The sequence below is a fragment of the Taurulus bubalis genome (genome assembly GCF_910589615.1).
Source record: "Taurulus bubalis genome assembly, chromosome: 2".
Taxonomy (NCBI): domain Eukaryota; kingdom Metazoa; phylum Chordata; class Actinopteri; order Perciformes; family Cottidae; genus Taurulus; species Taurulus bubalis.
Window position 1 is genome coordinate 2363830 of NC_136590.1, and position 22855 is coordinate 2386684.

Genomic DNA, 22855 nt, shown 5'->3' on the forward strand with positions numbered 1-22855 from the left:
ATGGAGAGCCCTCTGGAGGGCAGTAGATGTACAGGAGAACCCTCTGGAGGGCAGTAGATGTACAGGAGAACCCTCTGGAGGGCAGTAGATGTACAGGAGAACCCTCTGGAGGGCAGTAGATGTACAGGAGAGCCCTCTGGAGGGCAGTAGATGTTCAGGAGAACCCTCTGGAGGGCAGTAGATGTACAGGAGAACCCTCTGGAGGGCAGTAGATGTACAGGAGAACCCTCTGGAGGGCAGTAGATGTACAGGAGAACCCTCTGGAGGGCAGTAGATGTACAGGAGAGCCCTCTGGAGGGCAGTAGATGTACAGGAGAACCCTCTGGAGGGCAGTAGATGTACAGGAGCGCCCTCTGGAGGGCAGTAGATGTACAGGAGAACCCTCTGGAGGGCAGTAGATGTACAGGAGAACCCTCTGGAGGGCAGTAGATGTACAGGAGAACCCTCTGGAGGGCAGTAGATGTACAGGAGAACCCTCTGGAGGGCAGTAGATGTAAAGGAGCGCCCTCTGGAGGGCAGCAGATGTCTCCTCCGCAGAAACAGTCCAGTCCTACTTATGAACATTTGAATTGCAATTACTTAAATACTTCAATTAAATATTTCTTTGCTGTTAATGGTTGACATATTAGAATCAGAATCAGAAACCGTTTATTGCCAGGAATGTTTGCACAAACGAGGAATTTAGTTAGGCGGAAGGTGCATACATTAGACATTAGACGAGACAAACAACAATCAGCGACAGCAACAGTGCAATGATGTTTAAATCAGATAAGGATAAAGTGCTCAGACAACAGATAACATTTTAATGTAAGTGTATGTTAAAGGGACGTGTGTGTTTAAGTTAAAGTTAAGTGTATGTGGCATGAGTGTTTAAGTATGAAGTGTGCAGTGGAGTGACCGGTAAGAGGAGAGAAAGGAATAAAAATAAATGGTCCGAAAGAATTGTCCGAGAATAGTCCTGTGATGGTAGTCAGTCAGTGGGGAACCCGGGCTGGTGTGGCGTGAGGTCTTAGTCCTGGTGGACCTCAACCTCCTGCTAGAGCAGCGGTCGGGAACCTATGACTCGTGAGCCATATATGGCTCTTCCGGTGACGGCATATGGCTCCCAGACAATTTTGAGTTGAAAGAAAAAAATCCGTTTGGAACTGATTTTAAAATACTAGTTTTGAAGATAAATTTAACGGGTCACGGGCAGTGCTCCCTCTAAACTGCGCGTAATTACGAGAAAAGGGGTCTATTTTTTTTATCTAGTGAATGCAATGCGCTTCCGTATTTTTCAGACCGCACAAACGATTTTTTTTTCAGGAGTTAAAAATCATTTTTGCGCCAGTGTTTCTGAGATAGGAGTGAGCCATCTTCGCAATAATAAGATCTTTGACGTGTCGAGTCTTCTTGGCCAATCAGCGTCCCGTTTCTCGACATGCGCTCTCTGTACCTCTGCTAGCGCTCTGCCTCCGTTAGCACCCCAACCCCCGCTGTCCTCCTCCGGGCGCCAGGAGTGAAGCTCGTCCAGAGCGCCACATGAGCTCGGGCCGGCGCTGTTCAGGCTCCTCTTGGCGGGCCCTGCTCCAGCAGCTATAGGCTACCATGGAGAAAAGAAAGCAGAGCAGGCGCCCCAGAAAAAGGTCTGACTAACGTTCAACATGAGTGGCTAGATGAAATAGTCCAAACTGACACTGGTAGGATGACACTTTCAGACATATTTAAATATGAAGAATATGAAGTTATTAAATTGTTTATATAGGCTACCTTTAGGAAAAATGACACCATGTCAATTTAATAGGCCTATAGTTATTGTTAAGCACTGCATTAGCATTTTTCTTTAAATGTTGTACCTGCTGAGAAATGGGTGAGAGGGGTTGGTTGCGATCTTTCTTGTCTTAAGACTTGTAGACATTAGTCCATAACATATTTATTAATCACAACATGACAGTAAATATTGAACACAGAGCCCACAGTGCAAAGTCACACAAACACAAATATGTAAAACAAATATAATAATAACAATAATGCATTTCATTCATATAGCGCGTTTCATAATACTCAAAGTCACTTTACACAACATTTAGAATATCCTAAAAGCTATGCAATACAACTAATAGAATAATAAAACAAATAAAAAACAATAAGAACATGGAACACATAGTCATACATTAAAAACAGTTCTGAAGAGGTGGGTTTTGATTTGTGATTTGAATGTGGAGAGGTCAGTGCAGTCTCAGATGAGTTTGGGGAGAGAGTTCCAGAGGGTGGGGGCAGCTATGGTTATAATATTATACGCTATTGTTGCTTTGTTTTCATCGAGATTCTCTGCTGCTGTGGACAGGTCCACTGGCTGACGGCGTGGTGGAAGCAAGCTGTGTGGAGGACATGATGGGTAAATAAAAACAGAATAAAGACAACGATTGGGTGTGACTTGATGTCATCTTTCCACTTTGATCTCTTTGAGCAGCTGACCAGCAAATGACTGGTTCATCATTCCAAGAATGCAATGAAATATGTAAAATCAGGGATACCAAAATGTAAAATAGCAGACTTTGAAAGAGAACTGATGCAAATGAACAACAATTTGGATTCAGACCCAAACGCTCTACTAAAGTACAATATGTAGCTCTGAGATGTAGTACAGTAAAAGTACAATATGTACCTCTGAGATGTAGTACAGTAAAAGTACAATATGTACCTCTGAGATGTAGTACAGTAAAAGTACAATATGTACTAGTATGAAATTCGTTGCCAACACTTTTGATAATCGATTTTATCGATTCGTTGTTGCAGCCCTACCTCAGGCCCTGCTGGAGGACAGGATGGACCTCAGGCCCTGCTGGAGGACAGGATGGACCTCAGGCCCTGCTGGAGGACAGGATGGACCTCAGGCCCTGCTGGAGGACAGGATGGACCTCAGGCCCTGCTGGAGGACAGGATGGACCTCAGGCCCTGCTGGAGGACAGGATGGACCTCAGGCCCTGCTGGAGGACAGGATGGACCTCAGGCCTTGCTGGAGGACAGGATGGATTTTTGTCGTGTTTTCACTACGTTTGAATGTTTAAGACAATAATCAGAACGCTGCTGAGCCTGTGTGAAGAATGACAGGAGATTAAAGCAGCAATGTTGCCTATTTGCACTAAACACACACACCACAAAGTGCACAACCGTGGCACCGTTTTCCAGGACTGTGTTGCTTTTCCTGGTCCCCCAGCGTTGCTCCAGACACTGCTGAGATTTAAACTTATCGGCTGTTTTAGGAAAAAATGAATAAACAGAAGACATCTAATGTTGCATCTTTATCTTTTTTAAAGAAGTGAGTGTTTGAACGTTTTCTGAAACCCATTCTACAATGCATAAAGAAATGTAGCTGATGATTTTGGAAAATAAAAGACAATAAAAAACATAGAATTGTGTGTTCTTGATTTTAAGTGCATGTACAGACAAACAATATACTTTATATACTACATAGACTTAAGATTCAATATAGCTTTTGGATCACAAGCTCAAGATCACTATGTAGATCACAGTGGAACACTATTATATCTTACATTACACAATAAAAAAAAAACATCTTAGTCTTTATGAATGACCACATCACAGATTTGAACAGAACAGACCTTGAAATTCACAGCATCTTGAGACTTTATATTATACAAACATACACAATCACAGTATGAAGAGCTTTTCTAGGTTTATTGACATTAAGGTAATTGAAAGTAATTGTAATTTAAGCATTCCTTCATTTTAGTAAAATAATCTAATTTTTCTTCTTCAGCTCACACTATGCTATACTGCTCTGCTTAAATAAAAAGAGAACTAAAATGCAAACATACATTTTTTGGCTTTTTGATCCATTTAAGTTTCGAAGTAGAATTATTTACGGTTATTGTTGGGAACCCCAAGTTCTTCTTTCTTTTGTCTTTATTTTCGCCACAATGTGTTTGGTTCTATAGAAAAGAAGTCATAAAGTAATGGTCGAGAGTATAGTATAGATATAGTTAGACATTGGTTATTACATTCATATTTATACAAAAAAAAATAGTTTAAAGATTAGCTTACTCACCCCAAATAACTTGAATGACTCAAAAGAGTAATGATTTAATGACAGCATAGATGTTCATGCATTAATATATTCTACAACGGTTACATCAGTACCTCATTAGGGCTGTGTATCATCCCATCTTGCAAATAAATAAAGAAAAGAGGGTAATATTTTAGATAAGTAAAGAAAATGATGACTCGTGGAAAACGGTGCCGAGGTTTAAACTCAGTTACACAACATGCTGCATGTGCACTTTGTTGTGTGTGTTTAGTGCAAAGCGGCAGCAGAGCTGCTTTAATCTCCTGTCAGTCTTCACCACAGACTCAGCAGCTTTCTGGTTATTGTCTTAAACATTCAAAACGTACTGAAAACACGACAAAAAATTAATAATGTACTCCCCGTCGGGGAATCGAACCCCGGTCTTCCGCGTGACAGGCGGAGATACTGTCCACTATACTAACGAGGAGGCGGTATAACCACCATGTGACTGATCGTCCATTCATTCTCTATGGCAGCGCTGAAACTGCCGATGTAATACATCTTTGTCCACTAGTGGCGCAGTGGAGCCGTTTTGAGTTTCACAAGCGTCACTCCCTCCCTCTGTCACAGCTGGAAATTGTTATTTATATTTTGACTATACATAAAAAATACTGTTAGTTAAGGTATCGTTACTTCACTTGCTTTTCTCAGCCAAATCCAATGAAAACAGACTGTTTCTAACAATATATAAAGAATATACTTCATTCATACACATGTTTATGTTGGAATGGGTTCATGTTCAGTCATTAAAATGTAACCTTGGCAGGGGAAGCAACACGCCACTTTAAACAGTTTAAATATACTAAAAACACATTAACACACTTTAAACATGTGCCATCAGGTGTTAGTAACACAGCAGTTTCACATGTATAATTGACAGCGGCCCTACACCCCCTAGTGGTGGGATGTCAAACAAACAGCTCTTACGGATTAAACTTTTTGGCGTTTTGGAATATAAAGGAGAAAATTGTGAAGTATCTTAGGTAGTACTTTAAATACTGTTTGTATGGTAAAATAGGAACGTACTCTACTCTCCTGTGAATCTCTTCCGATGATTAATGTTTTTGAACAAATAAGATTGCAGTAAAGTCCTTGTAATAATAATAATAATAATAATAATAATATTTTATTAATGGTATTTATTGAGTTTATGGTGTAATCTGACGGAAAAGACAAATAGATGGAAAACTTCAGGTTGATTATTTTATAAATAAAAAAATATATTAAGACTACATTGTGAGATGATTTCCAACTTGAATTATTTCCCATGTTTTAGGGACTGCTGTGCTGCCTTCAGGGTCCTGTAGGCTGGAGCAGTTTTCATGGGACTGCTGGAGGACCTCAGAGGCAACATCTGGAAACACCAGCGCCTCAAGGACCAAGTCATGGCCATAAAGTTAGACCGATATGCTCATCCAACATTCACTTTATCATTTCTACTTTCACTCACAGAACCTGCTTGGCAGACCTGCTTGTTTTATTCACTTTCTAGACCCATGTTCAATGTATTTTTCCGTCTGAGTGCCAGGCAGCAGCCCACAGAATACAAACACAGCCTGGAGCCAATTATACCAGGTCGTGGATTTTGACTCCGCTTCTCATGAAAGACAACATACATTCACTAGCTTGTAATCCAACAGCTATATTGAACCTAAAATCTATGTAGTATATAAACAGGGATCATACATATTTTGACCAATGGTTTTCCATGACTTTACAGTCCTGGAAAACGGCGCCGAGGTTTAAACTCAGTTACACAACATGCTGCATGTGCACTTTGTTGTGTGTATTTAGTGCAAAGCAGCAGCAGTGCTGCTTCAATCTTCTGTCAGTCTTCACACAGACTCAGCAGCTTAATGATTATCGTCTCAAACATTCAAATGTACTGAAAACACGACTAAAATAAATAAATGTACTCCCCGTCGGGGAATCGAACCCCGGTCTTCCGCGTGACAGGCGGAGATACTGTCCACTATACTAACGAGGAGGAGCTGAAATACTATGTTCTGTTCTCACACATATGGCTGAGTTTTCCCACAGTCCCTGAACACACCACGTCTTTCTACCATAGTGTGGTGTTATCATGTTCTCCTAACAAAGACATGTCACATGACCTGAGGTGCTGCAGTTTGACAACCTGTCCCTACACTTGCAAGAGCCCAAGAGTAATTAATAATAAAATAACTGGTTTCCTCGATACACAAAAATTGTCACATAAAATTTGATTTACATTTCAACCCGTTGATTCGTACTAATATTAGATCTCGACTTGTTTAAAAACAAAATCTGTTTCCGCCCGGTCTCGAACCGGGGACCTTTCGCGTGTTAGGCGAACGTGATAACCACTACACTACGGAAACTGTGTGAAGAGATGCATTCAGCAACACCAGGGATAAACTGCAAAGTCCAGCATTACATTATGAACACATGAAAGATGAACCTGAGCAATGACTTGATGTTTGAGTTGATGAGCAAACCCTCAAATACACTGATTATCACGCGGTGACAAATAAGTTAAAATAAGAATCCTTTGTTAGCCTCAGTGGGGAAATGGCAGGATTACAGCAGCAAGAGGCACATAGTAAAGTAAAATATAAATAAACAGTAAAGAATCTAAAATAGCAGTATTATATTACAGAAAACATTTTAAAAAGTATTTAAAATAAATGTATTACTTTAGCTGAGGTGGTTCGGGCATCTAGTCAGGATGCCTCCTGGACGCCTCCCATTAGAGGTTTTCCAGGCACGTCCAACTGGTAGGAGACCCCGGGGAAGACCGAGGACACGCTGGAGGGATTATATCTCCCGGCTGGCCTTGGAACGCCTCGGGATCCCCCAGAATGAGCTGGAAAGTGTTGCGGGTGAGAGGGAAGCCTGGGTCGGCCTGCTGAACCTGCTGCCACCGCGACCCGACCCCGGATAAGCGGCTGATAATGGATGGATGGATGGTATTACTTTAAAAAAAAAAATTAGATTTTTTTTTTTTTTTTGGGACTACTGTGCTGCCTTCAGGGTCCTTAACTTGTATAATTATAATTAGTGCATGAGAATAAATATAGATATGATTGGATAAAGTCTGTATTGTGGCTCAATTTGTGCTTATTGTTTTATTTAACTATTTTTCATTTATAATTTAGAGCTGCAACAACAAATGTATTTCCCTGCTGGAATCAATAAATTTTTTGTTTTTATTATCTTATTATCATTATGGATTAAGGCAGATTATAAACATCATTAATTGATATGTAGAAATAAATAGAAATGGCGTCACAATGTTTGTCTACTCAAAACATTACGAATAAAAATGTATATTACAGAGAAGTTCTGGAGACGCGGCAGCCGCTGGTATGGACTCGCGTTACTCTTCTTCTGCAGAAACGGATTCAACTCTTCCTCCTTTCACCTGAACTCCAGACCTCAGGGTGGAGGCGGTGCTGCTGCCCGCCCGTCTCCAGGCCACTTCCTGTCCGTCTCCAGGCCACTTCCTGTCCGTCTCCAGGCCACTTCCTGTCCGTCTCCAGGCCAACGTCTCAGGATCCAGGATCAGACACCTGCTGCTGCCCTTCTCTCGTCTGCCAGGAAACACAACAAGCTCCAGTTAGTGAACACAGTTTATGATCCTACAACTCAACAGGAGCTCCTGATGCTTCATTCATTTTAAACTACATGTATTCAACATATGTGTTAGGGCTGTGTGGACATTTTAATTATTAATCTAAATGCTGCTTTTGTCCATGTATTGTGGTTTAAACCCTGTACTTCTGCAGGTCACATAAAGATCAGGCCACACTGATGTTTCAGACACGTGACCAAGAGCTGCAGCACCGACGAGTTAAAGTCATGAAAGAAAGTTCATTAAAGAAGAAGAACCCGCAGTCATGATCAAGCTGTACTCCAGTCCTTCATGAGCGACCTGCTCCTGGAGCTCCAGAGGACTGAACTCTCTTCACTTACCTCCGCCAACATGGCCGCCGATACTTGCCGGTCAGTTTCTCCTTTACTGCAGAATAGTCGGCCTCTGGCAGGCTGTCCCACAAGAGAAAACAGCCTTAAGATCAGTTCATTCTCACAGTCACCTCCAATCACCTCCTTCACCGTCTGCCCAGCAGGGGAAGCTGTGTTCTTCCTCCCGGCAAAGGGCGGCGGCAGGTCGACCTTGCTGGCAAACGGCCGCTCTCCTCTCCGCACATTGTGAACCTCATCCTGTCGTTTCTTCTTCTCTTCTGTAAAAACGAAGGTGATGACGTATGAGATGTTTCCAGGCAGACGCAGCTCGGAATCTCCGACTCGTACTATCTGAACACTGTGCCAAGTTAAGCTAAGCGCGTGTTAGCAGTGGCTAACGTGTTAGCATTACCGTTAGCAGTGGCTAACGTGAATGCTAACTAGCTCACTTCGGCGAACCGCCTTCGACACTTAGCTGTTATCTCCCGATGGGTTTCCCACCAATGTAGCCGAAGGTTTATATTGCGCCTATACTTCACATTATGAAGAAAACAACGTGATGCTCTGTAGTTTGCACACGTCACTAGAGCATTAATTCTCTTTCCGTTTGTCCCTTCACAATAAAAGCCCCAGAAACACGCCAGAACACTGCTTACTAGAGAGCTGTATAAGTACACAATATAACAGCTTACAAAAGACTAACTCGTTTATTCTGATACAACTGTGGGTCATATCTTTTGGCATCTTTTGTTTAAACTCAAGTTGAAATACGTACAAAGACGTGACATTACTCCTGACGTCACTGACGTGGTTGAAACAGAAATGGAGGAGAAACGTCTCGTCTGTTGAACCTGAGTTCTATGATAAGACCGGACGTAGCTACGTGAACACATGCAGATGAATAAACCATAACGTGTCTCTTGTATAAACAATAACGCAACTGCTGTATTTATGCCTAGATAAAATTATGTTGATAGTTGATGGAGCCGCTACAGTGTTAGCTTAGCTTAGCACTGAGCGAACCGGACTCCATGAAGAAAACAAGAATTTTAAAAGTTGATTGCTTGCCGTCCTGTGGAGAAATCGGATAAAGTCTTAATTCAAACTTCTTACAAATCAGCATCATTAGTTGTTATTTCGGGATGTTTTATTATCCGTTTGAGGCGATTAAATCACAGAAAGTCCTGCATTGGAGTTTTTCAAACACATAACTAGCAGGTTCATCAGTCATGAACAGTGAAGGTTAAAGTGAACGTTATCTTCAGCTGAATATGAGCTCTTACCGAACACCGGAGCTCAAATCGGTCGCTTGGTGAAGTTCTTTCGGACCGGAACTTCTCACTACAGCCGCAACACGCCGCCTTGAGGCTGCGTTCAGGACCGCATCGAGAACTCAGACTTTACAGTGTCTCAGGATGTAGAGAGACACCAACTGAGACCAGAGGGCCTTTTAACAGAGTGCACCTGCACAAAAGGCCCACGTGCTGCCAGCGCTGCTAGTGAACTCAGGTGGATTTGACCACTCACCTGTCCAAGTCTCGCGCCGGAAGCTGGGGGACGTAGCACGTACACGATCACGCTGCACGTGACATTGGACGGACGACGGACGCATCCTGTCAAAAGTAAGATATCCTGACATTATAAGCATGTGTATTGTATTATTCTATAGCCGTAAACGGTACGTCTATGTATGTCTCGTCCGGTGTCACGTTACGCTATGCTAGCAATACCGGAAGTAGGTTACATGTAATAACATGTTGGAGAAACGGTGTAACACGCAAATGTATGTAATGTAACGCAAACACGACAACTCGTCCGTTACATTCCACGTTTGTATTCTCTTCTCCGATAGTCATACACTTTGTTTTTCCATCAAGTCATTTGTTATCATATGTGCATTTGCATAGCAAGCTAACGTTAGCTTACGCGAGCTAACGTGAGCTAACGTTAGCTTGCGTAAGCTAACGTGAGCTAACTGCTAAATCACGAGCGCTAACGTCACCTGTAATAACGCAGCCTGCAACATCAATGTCCAACCGGAAATACTTACTACTCTACTGCACCGAGTCAATTATAAAGACTGATATAATTTAATGATATCATGAGACTATATATATATACACACAGGAGTTTATTACTGATATTTACCGACTGATACAGTCTTATTAAAGACAAAGTATAATTACACAGTATAAATGTGAATAATGTGTATACATATATATGTATTGGTCTGATTACATGTGTAAATACATGTATAAATAACTAACAACATGTTATCAGTGTAACAGTTGCTTCTTCTTCAGCACACCTTGGTTATGAGTATATTTAGCTCTTGTTATTGTTTACATGTTATCTTTAGATGAGCACAAGATGGGCGATAAAGGGTGCACGGCCAGGCTGAGGGCGTTTGCCAGCTCTGGGGTTACCTGTTGCATGTTAGGGTCTCTGGTATGCCTGCCAATCAGAGGTAGTGCACTGAGCGACTCACTCCAGGCTAAATAACTATTCTTATCATTTCATATCACCTGCGGACAGATTTGAAGCCGTGGTCCCAGCCCTCATCTACCATCAGACACCAACACATCGGCTGATGGTGTCGACGCCCCACCGTCTGTGGGAGGTGAGGGTGTTCTGCCCAGTTTGTGGGAAGCAGCTGACGGGCTCCGGTGTCCACAAGAGGTCAGGGAAGGTCCTGGACATGGACAGGTATTACCTGATGGTGACGGAGACACTCTGGTGCACTGTGTGTCCCGTAAACCTCCCGTCAACGAGTCACTCTGTCCGGAACCAGCTGGACCTGCCGACTGATCCGGACCCACAAGTGAGTAAAGCGGTTTTGAAACTGCCTCCCATGAACATGTAACTAATCACTGCAACAAAAGAGAAAAAACTTAAATCATTTGTCAAATGTACAAAGGTACTATTGTTAGAAGACTGTGACCAATTTCCATCACACCTGGGCCACAGTAACTTTAGAGATAATAGAATGACAATTTCTCAGTTCTCTGAGTTCATGTTCAAATTATGGATAGAGTCAATACCTTGAGTCAACAAGGGAAGCTTTATTTAAAAGCTGTGTATTAACAGGTAATTGCATTGGATAAGGCTTTTAAGTCACCATAAGTAAAGTAGGGAGATTGTATTTGATACTAATATAACAACCATTAATTGCATTGAACAAGTCAATATCTTGAATGAATTCAAACAGACACAAGCACTTTTATTATGAAAACCATAAACCTCAATCTGCGGGGGTCGGGATTCGAACCCGGAACTTTTCCCTTCTTTCCCCTCTCTTTTTCTTTATTTCCTTCTCCTGCTCTACTTTTTCTTCCCCCTAAGACCACCAATATTGTAAATCTATCCAATCTAATCAATTAATCACATGGCGGAAAGAATAAATTGTTTCCGCCCGGTCTCGAACCGGGGACCTTTCGCGTGTGAGGCGAACGTGATAACCACTACACTACGGAAACACTGACAAGGGGATGCGTTCAGGGTCAGTCAGAATAATGTGCACCGCTCTGTGTGTTTCCTGACTAGCAGCTCCAAGTCCAGTGTTACTTTATGAACACATGAAAGATAAACGCGCTCAATGACGTCACTTGATGTTTGAGTTGGTCATTGATGAGCAAACCCTCAAATACATTAATCAGCATTATTATCCCCCATGTGGTGAACACGTTAACTTCAGGTTCACGTGACCCAATCTGACCAATAAATGGGCTGACGTGTAGTTTGTGAACGCAGCTGCAGAAATGTTGCATTCAATTTCCGTAAAGCAGAAACCTAAAGCATTATTTAACCTTTAAAGCCCCAAAGCATTTTTTAGGATTTAGCTCGAAATAGCATACCCAAACTAAAAAGGGTGTATCTCTGCAACCACAAGGGCTATTTGAATAATTTTGCTGTTATAATAAAGGCAACCCTTGTGAGCTTTTGGTCAGATGTGTAAATATTAGTATATATGTTGCTGGCTAAGAGTAAATAAAGATTGAAACACAGAACAAATAGAAGTTCCAGGTCCGCCTATAGAAAAAAAACACTTTCAGGATGATTATCTCCTTGAAATGATGCTTCACTAAGAAGAAGCCCTGAGGCTCTCCCAAATCATAGCACAATATGTGAACAGTCTCTCTGCACTGTTTTCACTTGAAAAAGTGAAGCAGAACAAAGTCAGATTGGGTAAAGTACAGAGAGAATTCAGGCGAGGTTTCCAAAATTTGCATTTCGGCACATTTGCGCATATTTTCGCGCATCTGTGACATTTGAATTTTTTCATGTAGCAAACCTTATATTTCACTTTCATATGACTTATGGTGTTCAATAAACCTGTATCAGTGTGGATTTACTGGGGGAAATGCATTTTTTCAACAAAAAAAAAATAAAGTTTCAAAATGTGCTGACTCAGCGATTTATGTTGCTGTGTTCTTTGGTTCATATCTCGGTGATGCTTTGCAGCAGAGTGATTTGGTGAATAGGTTTGGAATCTGTGTGGAATTGTCTTGCTTTTTGCTATTTGTCTTTTTCTGATAGCACCAAGCTACGGGCTGCTAGTTCCGGAAACATGCAGAGTGGGCTGACTCCTGACAAAATTATAACTATTTTATTTTAATAATTATTTTAGTTGGTGTTTGAGTTGTGTTGAAATGGCTGATTAATTAGTGTAGCCCAGGTTCTCTTGTTTAATTTAATGTGTAGCATCAATATATTTGTTCATGATTATTGTAATGTTTTACACAGTTTAATTAAAATTTTAAAAAAGGACCTATATAGGTCCATGCGGGGCTTTAAAGGTTTTGAAAGAGGCTCGAGGAAAGGTGGCAGAAGCGATGGGTGGAGGACAGAAACTGCCGATGGGAGGAGGACAGAGGAAAGTGGGAGAAATGAGATGTGCAAGAAGGAACCGGAGAGGAAACAGATATGAAGACTTGGATTTGGACACACTGGCTTAACGGTACGCTCAAAACAAAAGGGAAACATGATGCAAGCAAATGTGACTATTGTGGACAAGAGGAAACAATAAACAATTTTATCTTACTGTCAGAAATATAATTTTTTCACTTTGATTTTCGGGGTGATAATAAAATGAAGCCCTCTGTATGCTGAAACTTTTATTTCCATCAAAAGATGTGTTATCCTATCACTAACCCATGTTATCCTATCACTAACCCATGTTGTTATCCTATCACTAGCCCATGTTGTTATCCTATAACTAACCCATGTTGTTATCCTATAACTAACCCATGATGTTATCCTATAACTAACCCATGTTGTTATCCTATAACTAACCCATGTTGTTATCCTATAACTAACCCATGATGTTATCCTATCACTAACCCATGTTATCCTATAACTAACCCATGATGTTATCCTATCACTAACCCATGTTATCCTATAACTAACCCATGATGTTATCCTATCACTAACCCATGTTATCCTATAACTAACCCATGATGTTATCCTATAACTAACCCATGATGTTATCCTATCACTAACCCATGTTGTTATCCTATAACTAACCCATGTTGTTATCCTATAACTAACCCATGTTGTTATCCTATAACTAACCCATGATGTTATCCTATAACTAACCCATGTTGTTATCCTATAACTAACCCATGTTGTTATCCTATAACTAACCCATGTTGTTATCCTATAACTAACCCATGATGTTATCCTATAACTAACCCATGTTGTTATCTTACCAGTAGCCCAGTGCACAGTAGCAGTACATATGTGGTTAACACTGAGTTCTAACAAAACAACATTGAATACAGACAGTAAGCAAGATGATAAATGGTGATTTAGTTAAAAATCTAATTTTAGGAAAACTGTCTCAGTATGAAGAACACAATACCATATGCAGTAAATCAGAGTTCATTTTTTAAAACTTGTTATGTGAACTTTGAGCATTTGAATTGATCACAGCCCTGTAACATCCAACACTTCGGTTCTACCGTTTGTGCAGTCGAGCCACTGTCTGCCCCCAATCTTTGTATGTAAACTACTCATCAACACAGTATCTCCTATTCCCATATGTATCTATATGTGATTACAACCCCAATATTAATGCAACTATTTCTCTCGAGAAACAAGGTAACATAATTGTGTTGTGCTGGAAAGTATTCCTTTTAAACAGATCAAGATTCAGTGAAACGCTGACCATGCCGTGGTTCACCTGATTCCCTCAGAAACTAACGCTCTGCAAACCTGTGGTGAGGAAGTTCAAGAAGTGGACCAGTGAGGCTCTGGAGGATCTGCGGGCGTCCCTGGACTGTCCAGACTGGATGTCTTCAGGACTGCTACTAACAGTCTGGATGAGTTCACAGGGGCTGTAACTTCATACATCAGCTTCTGTGAGGACAGCTGTGTTCCAACCAGCTCCAGGGTGATTTACAACGACGACAAACCCTGGTTCACAGCGGAACTCAGGAAGCCTTGGCTGCAAAAGGATCAGGCATTATACAGGTTTAGCAAGGCGGTGAGATGCTAAACGACTGCACTCTGAGAAACTGCAACAACAGCATTCAGCTAGTGACGCTGCTTCTGTTTGGAGAGGGCTCAGACAGATTACTAGCTACAAACCGAAACAAAAACCACGCCATGAATGACCTGCGCCTGGCAGACGAGCTGAACGAGTTCTACTGTCACTTTGAAAGACAATGGAGACGTCCTGGAGCCATGCCCCACGGGCCCATCAGCCTCCCCCAGCCCACCAGGGGCGCACGCCTCTGTACCAGACATGGGGAAACACGTCTCAGGCTCTCGGACCAGCACCGGTTCCCCGCTGCTCTTCTCCCTGTACACCAACAGCTGCACCTCCAGTCACCAGTCCGTCAAGCTCCTGACGTTCGCGGATGACACCACCCTCATTGGACTCATCTCTGGTGGGGACGAGTCCGCCTACAGGTGGGAGACTGACGCTCTGAAGACAGTGGAGATTGTTGTTATATCTGGAAAAAAAATCACTTTAAAAGATATTGTGATCATAACTATGAACATCCAGCCTGAGTATGAGCAAGGTGTATCAACAAAAAGTATTGTTCAGTGCCTTAACAACAACCCACAGACTAATAGTGCACCTTTTTAGAAAGATTAAGACCAAAAGCATCGAAATATGCAACAATAAACACAATCAAGGAAAGCATTGGCAGGTTAGGAAGCATATTCAGTCAAAAAACGTGTTTTTGTTTGTGCTGTTTTCATTCGCTGTTGTCAGGTGTTTTTTTGCTTACTGACAATGTACTTTCTCATACATACTCTCTCTGTACTCTTGGCCTGGGTTTGTAAACTGAACACAATAAGGGAGTAACCCTTAAATCATTGTGTCCTCGTTGGTGTTTTGAACCAGTTTCAGGAGGGAGCATCCAATGAGTTTTCACAATGTGCTTTTATGTGATCACATGACATCAAGCCTGTACCTGAAATCAGGCCACTTCAGTAACATTGCCATCACGTGACCGACTGGTCACACGACAAACAGTGGAGGAATTTGTTTTCTGGGAACCGCGTCCTCTGATTGGCCAGCAGACGCGACGCTTCCGGGTTGAAGGCAGCGACATAATAAAGTTGCGTTTTAAACCTGCGCTCCCGGTGGGAAACGTCTGGCTTTCGAAATGTCACCCAGAAGCAGCTGCGGCCCGGTCCTGCTCGTCGTGTGCTGTCTTTTTGTGACTGCCTTTTGTAAATTCCCCACGTTGGACCACATCAAACCGCAAGCCAGCGACGAGGCGCAGGGCAGTGCGGCGGTCGAGCTCCTGAAGCGGCTGCTCGGGTCCAGGTCCACGGAGTTCATCGTGTCGGTCAACGGGAGCCTGGCCAGCGACGGCCTGGACGTGTGCGAGCTTAGGTCCGCGAAAAACGACAAGATAGTCGCGACGGGCAGCACCGGAGTGGCCGTGGCTTCCGGCATCTACAACTATCTGAAATACTTCTGCAACTGCCATGTCTCCTGGTCCGGCGACCAGCTGGCCGTGCCTCGTCCTCTGCCGAAGCTCACGGGCGTCCTGCGCATCAACACCCCGCATAGGTCAGTGACCCACACGGCGTTACGGTTCTTACAGGCGACCCTGAACGCGTCGGTTGTTGTCGTAGTTACGACAGCCGTATCGAGACTGGCGCTTTCATTTGTTTTGTTTTTACAGAATTAGACCCTCTTATATACATAATAGTATATCATATACTAATTAAATAATGCGGCATTCACGACAGCAGCTACGTGTTTTCGTCCTATTTTCAAACGGCTCTGTAACCACGACAACAACGGACGCGTTCGGGCGAAAGTCACCAGTTAACACGGAAGCTTATTAAACCGTAACATAATAATAATAATACATTTCATTTTTAAACGCACTTTTCTTTCAATAGAAACTCAGCCAATATATAGTAAAACAAATAAAAATTAATAAATAAAAATTAATAGCTGACAATGAATCAACACAGGGTAAAAAATGCCTTCCTGAATAAAAAGGTTTTTAGGCCAGTCTTAAAAGAGTTCACATCCCCTGTTTACATCAAAAATAATAAAGTAGATTGGTCACTCCCCTGCACATCCCTCCACACCTCATATTTAAATACGCTTGCTGCTTTATCATTACACTTTCACATAACGCTTACATTCCATGCACTTTATTTTAACTTTAATTTTATATTCTACTGTAGATCCAATTGTAAATATTCATGCTCCCATTTATTGCACTGTTTATTGTTAAATGTTTTGCACCTCCCGCCAGGACAAAATCCTTCTATGTGAAAACATACATGGCAATAAATGGTTCTGATTCTGATATTACACTTCATGAAAGAGGGAGCCATGCTTTGTCTGTGTGTTTTTAAATGGTCTGCTCTGTAACTGCAGCTTGACAAATGGAGCGAGGACACACATGGCTTTGCATTGTTTATTGTGGCCACTATGGACACTTGGGCCGCAGCCGGACCCGTTTCCTTTCAATTATCTGTTGTGCATTAGAGCTGCATCAGCTCACCCCAGTTATGTCATGTGCACAGTAGTTATTGAAGAAGCCGAGGCACACTTTAGTTTCCCCATGACTATACATTTTAAGCCGGTGGGAAGCTTCAGCTGTTTACCTCCTGCAGGAAACTACGGTTTGGACTACAACTCTGTGCATTACATGACAACAACTTTAATACAACATTGACAGTTATTAGAATCCCAAGCAATATGCACATCATAAATACACAAACATGTATGCAGTAGGGGTACTGAGTAAACTTACTTCTCGCGTGTTTTGTACCTACGACTGATGCTACTAAGTAGGACTTCCTCCGCTTGAGGACTATTAAAGTATGTTTTGACATTTCTGAATCTGTTGCTTCGCCTGCTTCACACAATGGGATTCATCATTGTTTGATCACAGCTGCGAACGTCATGAATGACCTTTCCTCAGAACAAATTTAGACAAATACTGGTGAAGAAGCACAGCACACTGATTTTTCAGTTGATTGATTTAATTGTTTTGGCTCTAATATGGTGTGCACATTTGTAATGAACATTTAAAAGTATGATGAATACCATTTAATATTGATGAATGTACAAAATAATACAACTTTTTAGTACTTTTATAATAAACTACATGTCTGTGTGTTTGCATCTAGATTCCGGTATTACCAGAACGTCTGCACCTTTAGCTATTCCTCCGTGTGGTGGGACTGGCCAAGATGGGAGAGGGAGATCGACTGGATGGCGCTCAATGGGATCAATCTGCCGCTGGCTTTCACCGGCCAGGAAGCCCTGTGGCAAGAGGTACGAGCAAAGGCTGAACGGGGTCGCTACGAAATCTACATTAAAGTCCTGGAATTTTAAAATGGATATTTCAAGGCCTGGAAAAGTCCTTAAGAATATGCTTTTAAAAGAAAGACGCTCAGAATATAAGCAGGCATACATACAGGCATCTATATAAATGTTTATTCTTTTAATCAAACTATTGTCTCATTCATTTGTGTCATTTAAGGTTTACTGTATGCTTTGTATTCTCATTGTTAGTTTAAATACTACATTTACTCACTTTTTACTGTTTACACCCAGATTTCACTAAATGTTTGATCATGGAAATTTGGTTTAAAGTCATGGAAAAGTCATGGAAATCCTTTGGACTTTAAACCAAATTTAAAAGTCATTGAAATTTGGTTAAAATTCATGGAAATTTGGTTTAAAGTCATGGAAATCCATTGGTCAGAATGTGTATGAACCCTGTACATACTTCATAGATGCATTACAATCGGAGCAGTCAGCAAAATCAGTAGAAGGGGAAGTGATGCACAGAGATGAGAGGATACAGTCACTAAAAATCATGTTATCATACTATGGTCCAAAAGTATTAGTAAACATGAACAACGCTCCCAAATCTAAAAACGAGAGGGCTAAAACTGAGATATGTGATGTCATCAGGTATAAAGTGTGGAGCCTCTCCATAGACGATGCATTGGATGAGATGTTTTATAAAGATGACCCAGAGCACCAGGGGAGGTTCTGAGTTCATGCTCCATTTTCTGTTTCACTAGAGTAGAAACAGGAAACGGACATTCTGTGGGTCTCCCATTCATTGTCGATGGAGCTCCTCCACACGTTAGACTTGACTTACTGGCCTTGAGAGAGAGAGAGAGAAGCTCATGTTCACATCAATGGTTCCTCCGCAGTGGAAAACCTGCATTGGAATTCTTAATCGAGGTGGTGTTTAGCTTTAAGACGAGCAGAATGATCATTTATACCTCAGCTGGACCGATGCAACATGTTCTCTTCGGAGCAGATGCATAAAACACACCGGAAGTCCTTCCTTCCCGCTGCTGCCAGGCTGCATAATAAGCTGAGCTTACAGTAGACTTAAACACTTTAATATAATCCTGCAATTTCCCCACTGCGGGACAAATAAAGGATTATCTTATCTCGATATGTGGACGGACATCTACTTATGGTTGTGTACCTTTTTCAGGTTTACCGAGCTCTCGGGTTGAACCAGACGGAGATCGAGGAGTTCTTCTCGGGCGCGGCGTTCCTCGCCTGGAACCGGATGGGCAACCTTTTCCAGTTCGGCGGGCCTCTGCCTCAGTCCTGGCACGTGAACCAGCTCTCCCTCCAAGTACTGAAGCCTCCCCGCTTGTCAACACACGTGTAGAATCAGGACATGTCTGACCGGCGCAGATGAATTTCAGCGTTTAGCCTTGGAATGAACGACACTTCTTTTTCCTTTCGCAGTTTAAAATCCTGCAGCGAATGAGATCCTTTGGCATGATTCCTGTGCTGCCAGCCTTCTCTGGGAACATTCCCAAGGGGATCCTCAGGTGACTCAAGCTTGTTTTTACATCACTTTGTATGAACTAGTTAATTTCATGCTCTAGCCTTGAGGAAATGGCTCGGAAGATTAATTTGGAGCGTTCCTCTTCAACTCTGGACCATCTGTTTATCCTGATTCTTCTGTCAGGAATATTTTGGTCAAAAGCTTTGTGTCTCTGAAGTGTTTCTTGTATTTTCAGGCTGCACCCAGAAGCCAAAGTAACCAAATTGGGGTCCTGGTCTCACTTCAACTGCAGCTACTCGTGCGCCTACATCTTAGACCCTCGGGACCCACTTTTCCTCCAGATCGGTTCCCTCTATCTGTCCCAGGTGGTCAAGCAGTTTGGTACAGATCACGTCTACAACACTGACACCTTCAATGAGATGAGTCCACCGTCCTCTGACCCCGCCTACCTGGCTGCAGTCAGTCGCTCTGTCTTTGCCTCAATGACTGCAGGTGAGCGTCTATCCTGTTCACATCTGATGCTGCCTGTAGTTTACAAGTATAATTATTGCCCTAGTTTGTCCAATTCTGGTTTCCAGCCATGTTGCCCCTCATCCAAATCTCAATTTTCTTCTTCCTCCCCAGTCGATCCTCAGGCAATTTGGCTGATGCAAGGCTGGCTGTTCTTCAGCGACGCCGCGTTCTGGAGGCCGCCTCAGATTCAGGCCCTGCTCCACGGAGTGCCCCTCGGGAGAATGATCGTGCTGGACCTGTTTGCGGAGACCGAGCCAATCTTCTCCTACACGGAGTCTTTCTACGGGCAGCCCTTCATCTGGTGCATGCTGCACAACTTCGGGGGCAACAGTGGATCCTTCGGCACGGTGGAGAGCATCAACTCGGGGCCCTTCGAAGCCTTACGCTTCCCTAAATCCAGCATGGTGGGCGTCGGCATGGCGCCGGAGGGCATCGAGCAGAATCCCGTGATGTACGAGTTGATGAGCGAGCTGGCGTGGCGCAAGGAGCCCGTCAACTTGTCCAAGTGGGCGTCGCTGTACGCCATCCGCCGCTACGGCAGCACGCAGGAGAGCCTGATCATCGCGTGGAGGCTCCTGTTCGCCAGCGTCTACAACTGCACGGTGCCGCATTACCGGAACCACAACCACAGCCCGCTGGTGCGCCGGCCCTCTTTTCGCATGAACACTGACGTCTGGTACGACCCGGCCGCTCTGTACAAAGCCTGGAAGCTGATCATCGAGGCGGCGCCGTCGCTCATGTCCAAGGAGACTTTCCGGTACGACCTCGTGGACGTGACTCGGCAGGTCCTGCAAGTCCTGACGACTTCCTTCTACCGGGAGATCGTAGACGCCTTCCAGAAACAGAAGCTGCCGGAGCTGCTGACTGCCGGCGGGGTGCTGGTCCACGATCTCTTGCCTGAACTCAATCGCTTGCTGAGCAGCGACCGCAACTTCCTGCTGGGGACGTGGCTGGAGCGGGCCCGATCCCTCGCCCTGGACGAGAAGGAGGCGGCGCTCTACGACTTGAACGCCAGAAACCAGCTGACTCTGTGGGGTCCCAGTGGCGAGCTCCTGGACTACGCCAGCAAAGAGTGGGGAGGGCTGATGGAGGACTACTACGCCCAGCGGTGGGGCCTTTTCGTTCACACCCTGGTCGAGTGTCTGAACAGCGGAAAGCCGTTCAAGCAGGACGCCTTCAACCAGGCGGTCTTCCAGGTGGAAAAGGGATTCATTTACAACGGCCGAAAGTACCCGACCAAGCCTCAGGGAGACGCGTACGAGATCGCCCGCAGGATCTTCCTCAAGTACTACCCACAGGCCTTGAAGACGCTTTAGTGAACAGACGCTGCCTTCTGGGGAGAAAAACTAGCTCAAGTCGCAGCAAGAAGAATGTCCCAAAACATGCAGACGTAGAAAACACAACAGCCGAATTCTGCGGGAACTGTTTTGCACATGGAGTAACCGGTCATGTTGCAGGTTTACATTCACTCTGACTACTCGCTCTCGGCTCTAGCATATTCACTTTCTTAGACTAAAACGAAGAATTGGAAAAATTAGAGTAAGGTGCTGGAACTATTTCTTGACGAATAGCCATATATCCATGTGTCTCTTGCCAGATCCAGTCAGTAAACCCGGGTTTTCTCTCGGTACAGGCAAACTTCAGGAAGCTGTGTCGATTCAGCATTAAACCCATCTGAACCGCGTAAAGAAAGCAAACATGCAAAAGCATATCCCAACATGTCGTACTGGCCCTTTAAATCCGAGGTACACAAGCCTTTAAATGGCCGTCCCCCAGATGACCTCTAACCTCTTAATAAGAAGACATTTTCATGTCTATCAGTTTGAAGTTCATTTGAATATTGTGCTTTTGTTCTGAGTAAGTTCCCAAACAATGTGGGTGTCTTTGATCTTTTGTAACAACTTTCTGCCTAATTTACAATTTCATGCTTCTGTGGTGATTGGCCCGTTTAAACAATGAGCTTCTGTGGATTTGTTTAATGCCGAGTAATTACTACGACAAGGTGGCTCGCGGTTCCTCTTTTTAAAAGATATATATTTTTATATGAAAACGCATTGATGTCAAACCGCCACATATCACATGCACAGCAATCACTTTCTGACAGATATCGTCTATTTTTACAAGTCTCATTAGTTTTGTTTTTCTTTTTGATTCCTGTAGTTTTAGTGAAGAGAGGTTGAGGAAAGTAAATCTTTTTGGCAGAATAATGGTTAGTATTTTAACAGCTTAAATTCATAATGAGCAACAAACGTCGTACAATATTAGTATTTCTTATTGTATAAATATAATTTTTGTATTTGAGTTACTCAGGCATTCCATAAAAGTCTTACGGTCATGTGACTTAATACAATGATGTCATTCTCGTGTGTGTGTGTGTGTGCGTGTGTGTGTGTGTGTTCCGTGAGCACGGTTACTCCACACAGCCATGTGTTCAGGCTCTAGATGTCCCAGCATGCTTTGGGTGAGAGGCAGGTTACACCTGGAGCATTCACTGTCCTCATTCCAAGTTTTTTTACTTCTTTCGGTTTCAAACCGATGTCCAGGGTCTCTGTGCTCCGGTGTTTACAGCAGCTTCTGTGTTAATAAAGTAATAAAATCATCAGCCTGTATGGATGTCTGGTTTAATAATGTGTTGATGAACTGAAATGTTCTTAAGCGTCCTCACTGAAGCTTCACCCGTAACTGTTAGTTCCATATGGCATCAACGATGAAGCTGAAGATATTACAAGGTTATTAAAAGAAGCAGGATTTAGTATTGCAGGCTGTCTTCATCTGCCAGAGACACATTGTTGGTGAATCTTGTAAATGTACACACTGTGTGAATACAGAGTGCAGCCAGGTAGAATACCGACGCTACAATAGTTGGAGATCGTAGCTCACGCGCTAACAGCGCTGACAGAGTTAACAGTGCAAACCTGGAGGCGGGTCGCTACTCTGATGACGTCATAGGCTGAGAAGCAGGGCTTCATTTATGTCTCTGTATATTCATATAGATACTAGTGGTTCGCTGCTTTATTAATGCTGTTATTAAAGTGTCTTATGCTTTCACGTTGAGTCTGAAATATGGTTT

At 43.1% G+C, this 22855-nt stretch overlaps 1 protein-coding gene across 1 annotated transcript; it reads left to right on the forward strand.

Moving 5' to 3' along the window:
* Positions 1-15633: 15633 nt before the first annotated feature.
* Positions 15634-22373, forward strand: naglu (N-acetylglucosaminidase, alpha; the record flags this gene model as incomplete). Its single annotated transcript, XM_079237091.1, has 6 exons — positions 15634-16046; positions 17633-17780; positions 18967-19113; positions 19230-19315; positions 19508-19764; positions 19897-22373. 6 exons carry the CDS (start codon positions 15634-15636, stop codon positions 21099-21101), a joined length of 2256 nt encoding a protein of 751 aa, XP_079093217.1. The 3' UTR covers positions 21102-22373.
* Positions 22374-22855: the final 482 nt, after the last annotated feature.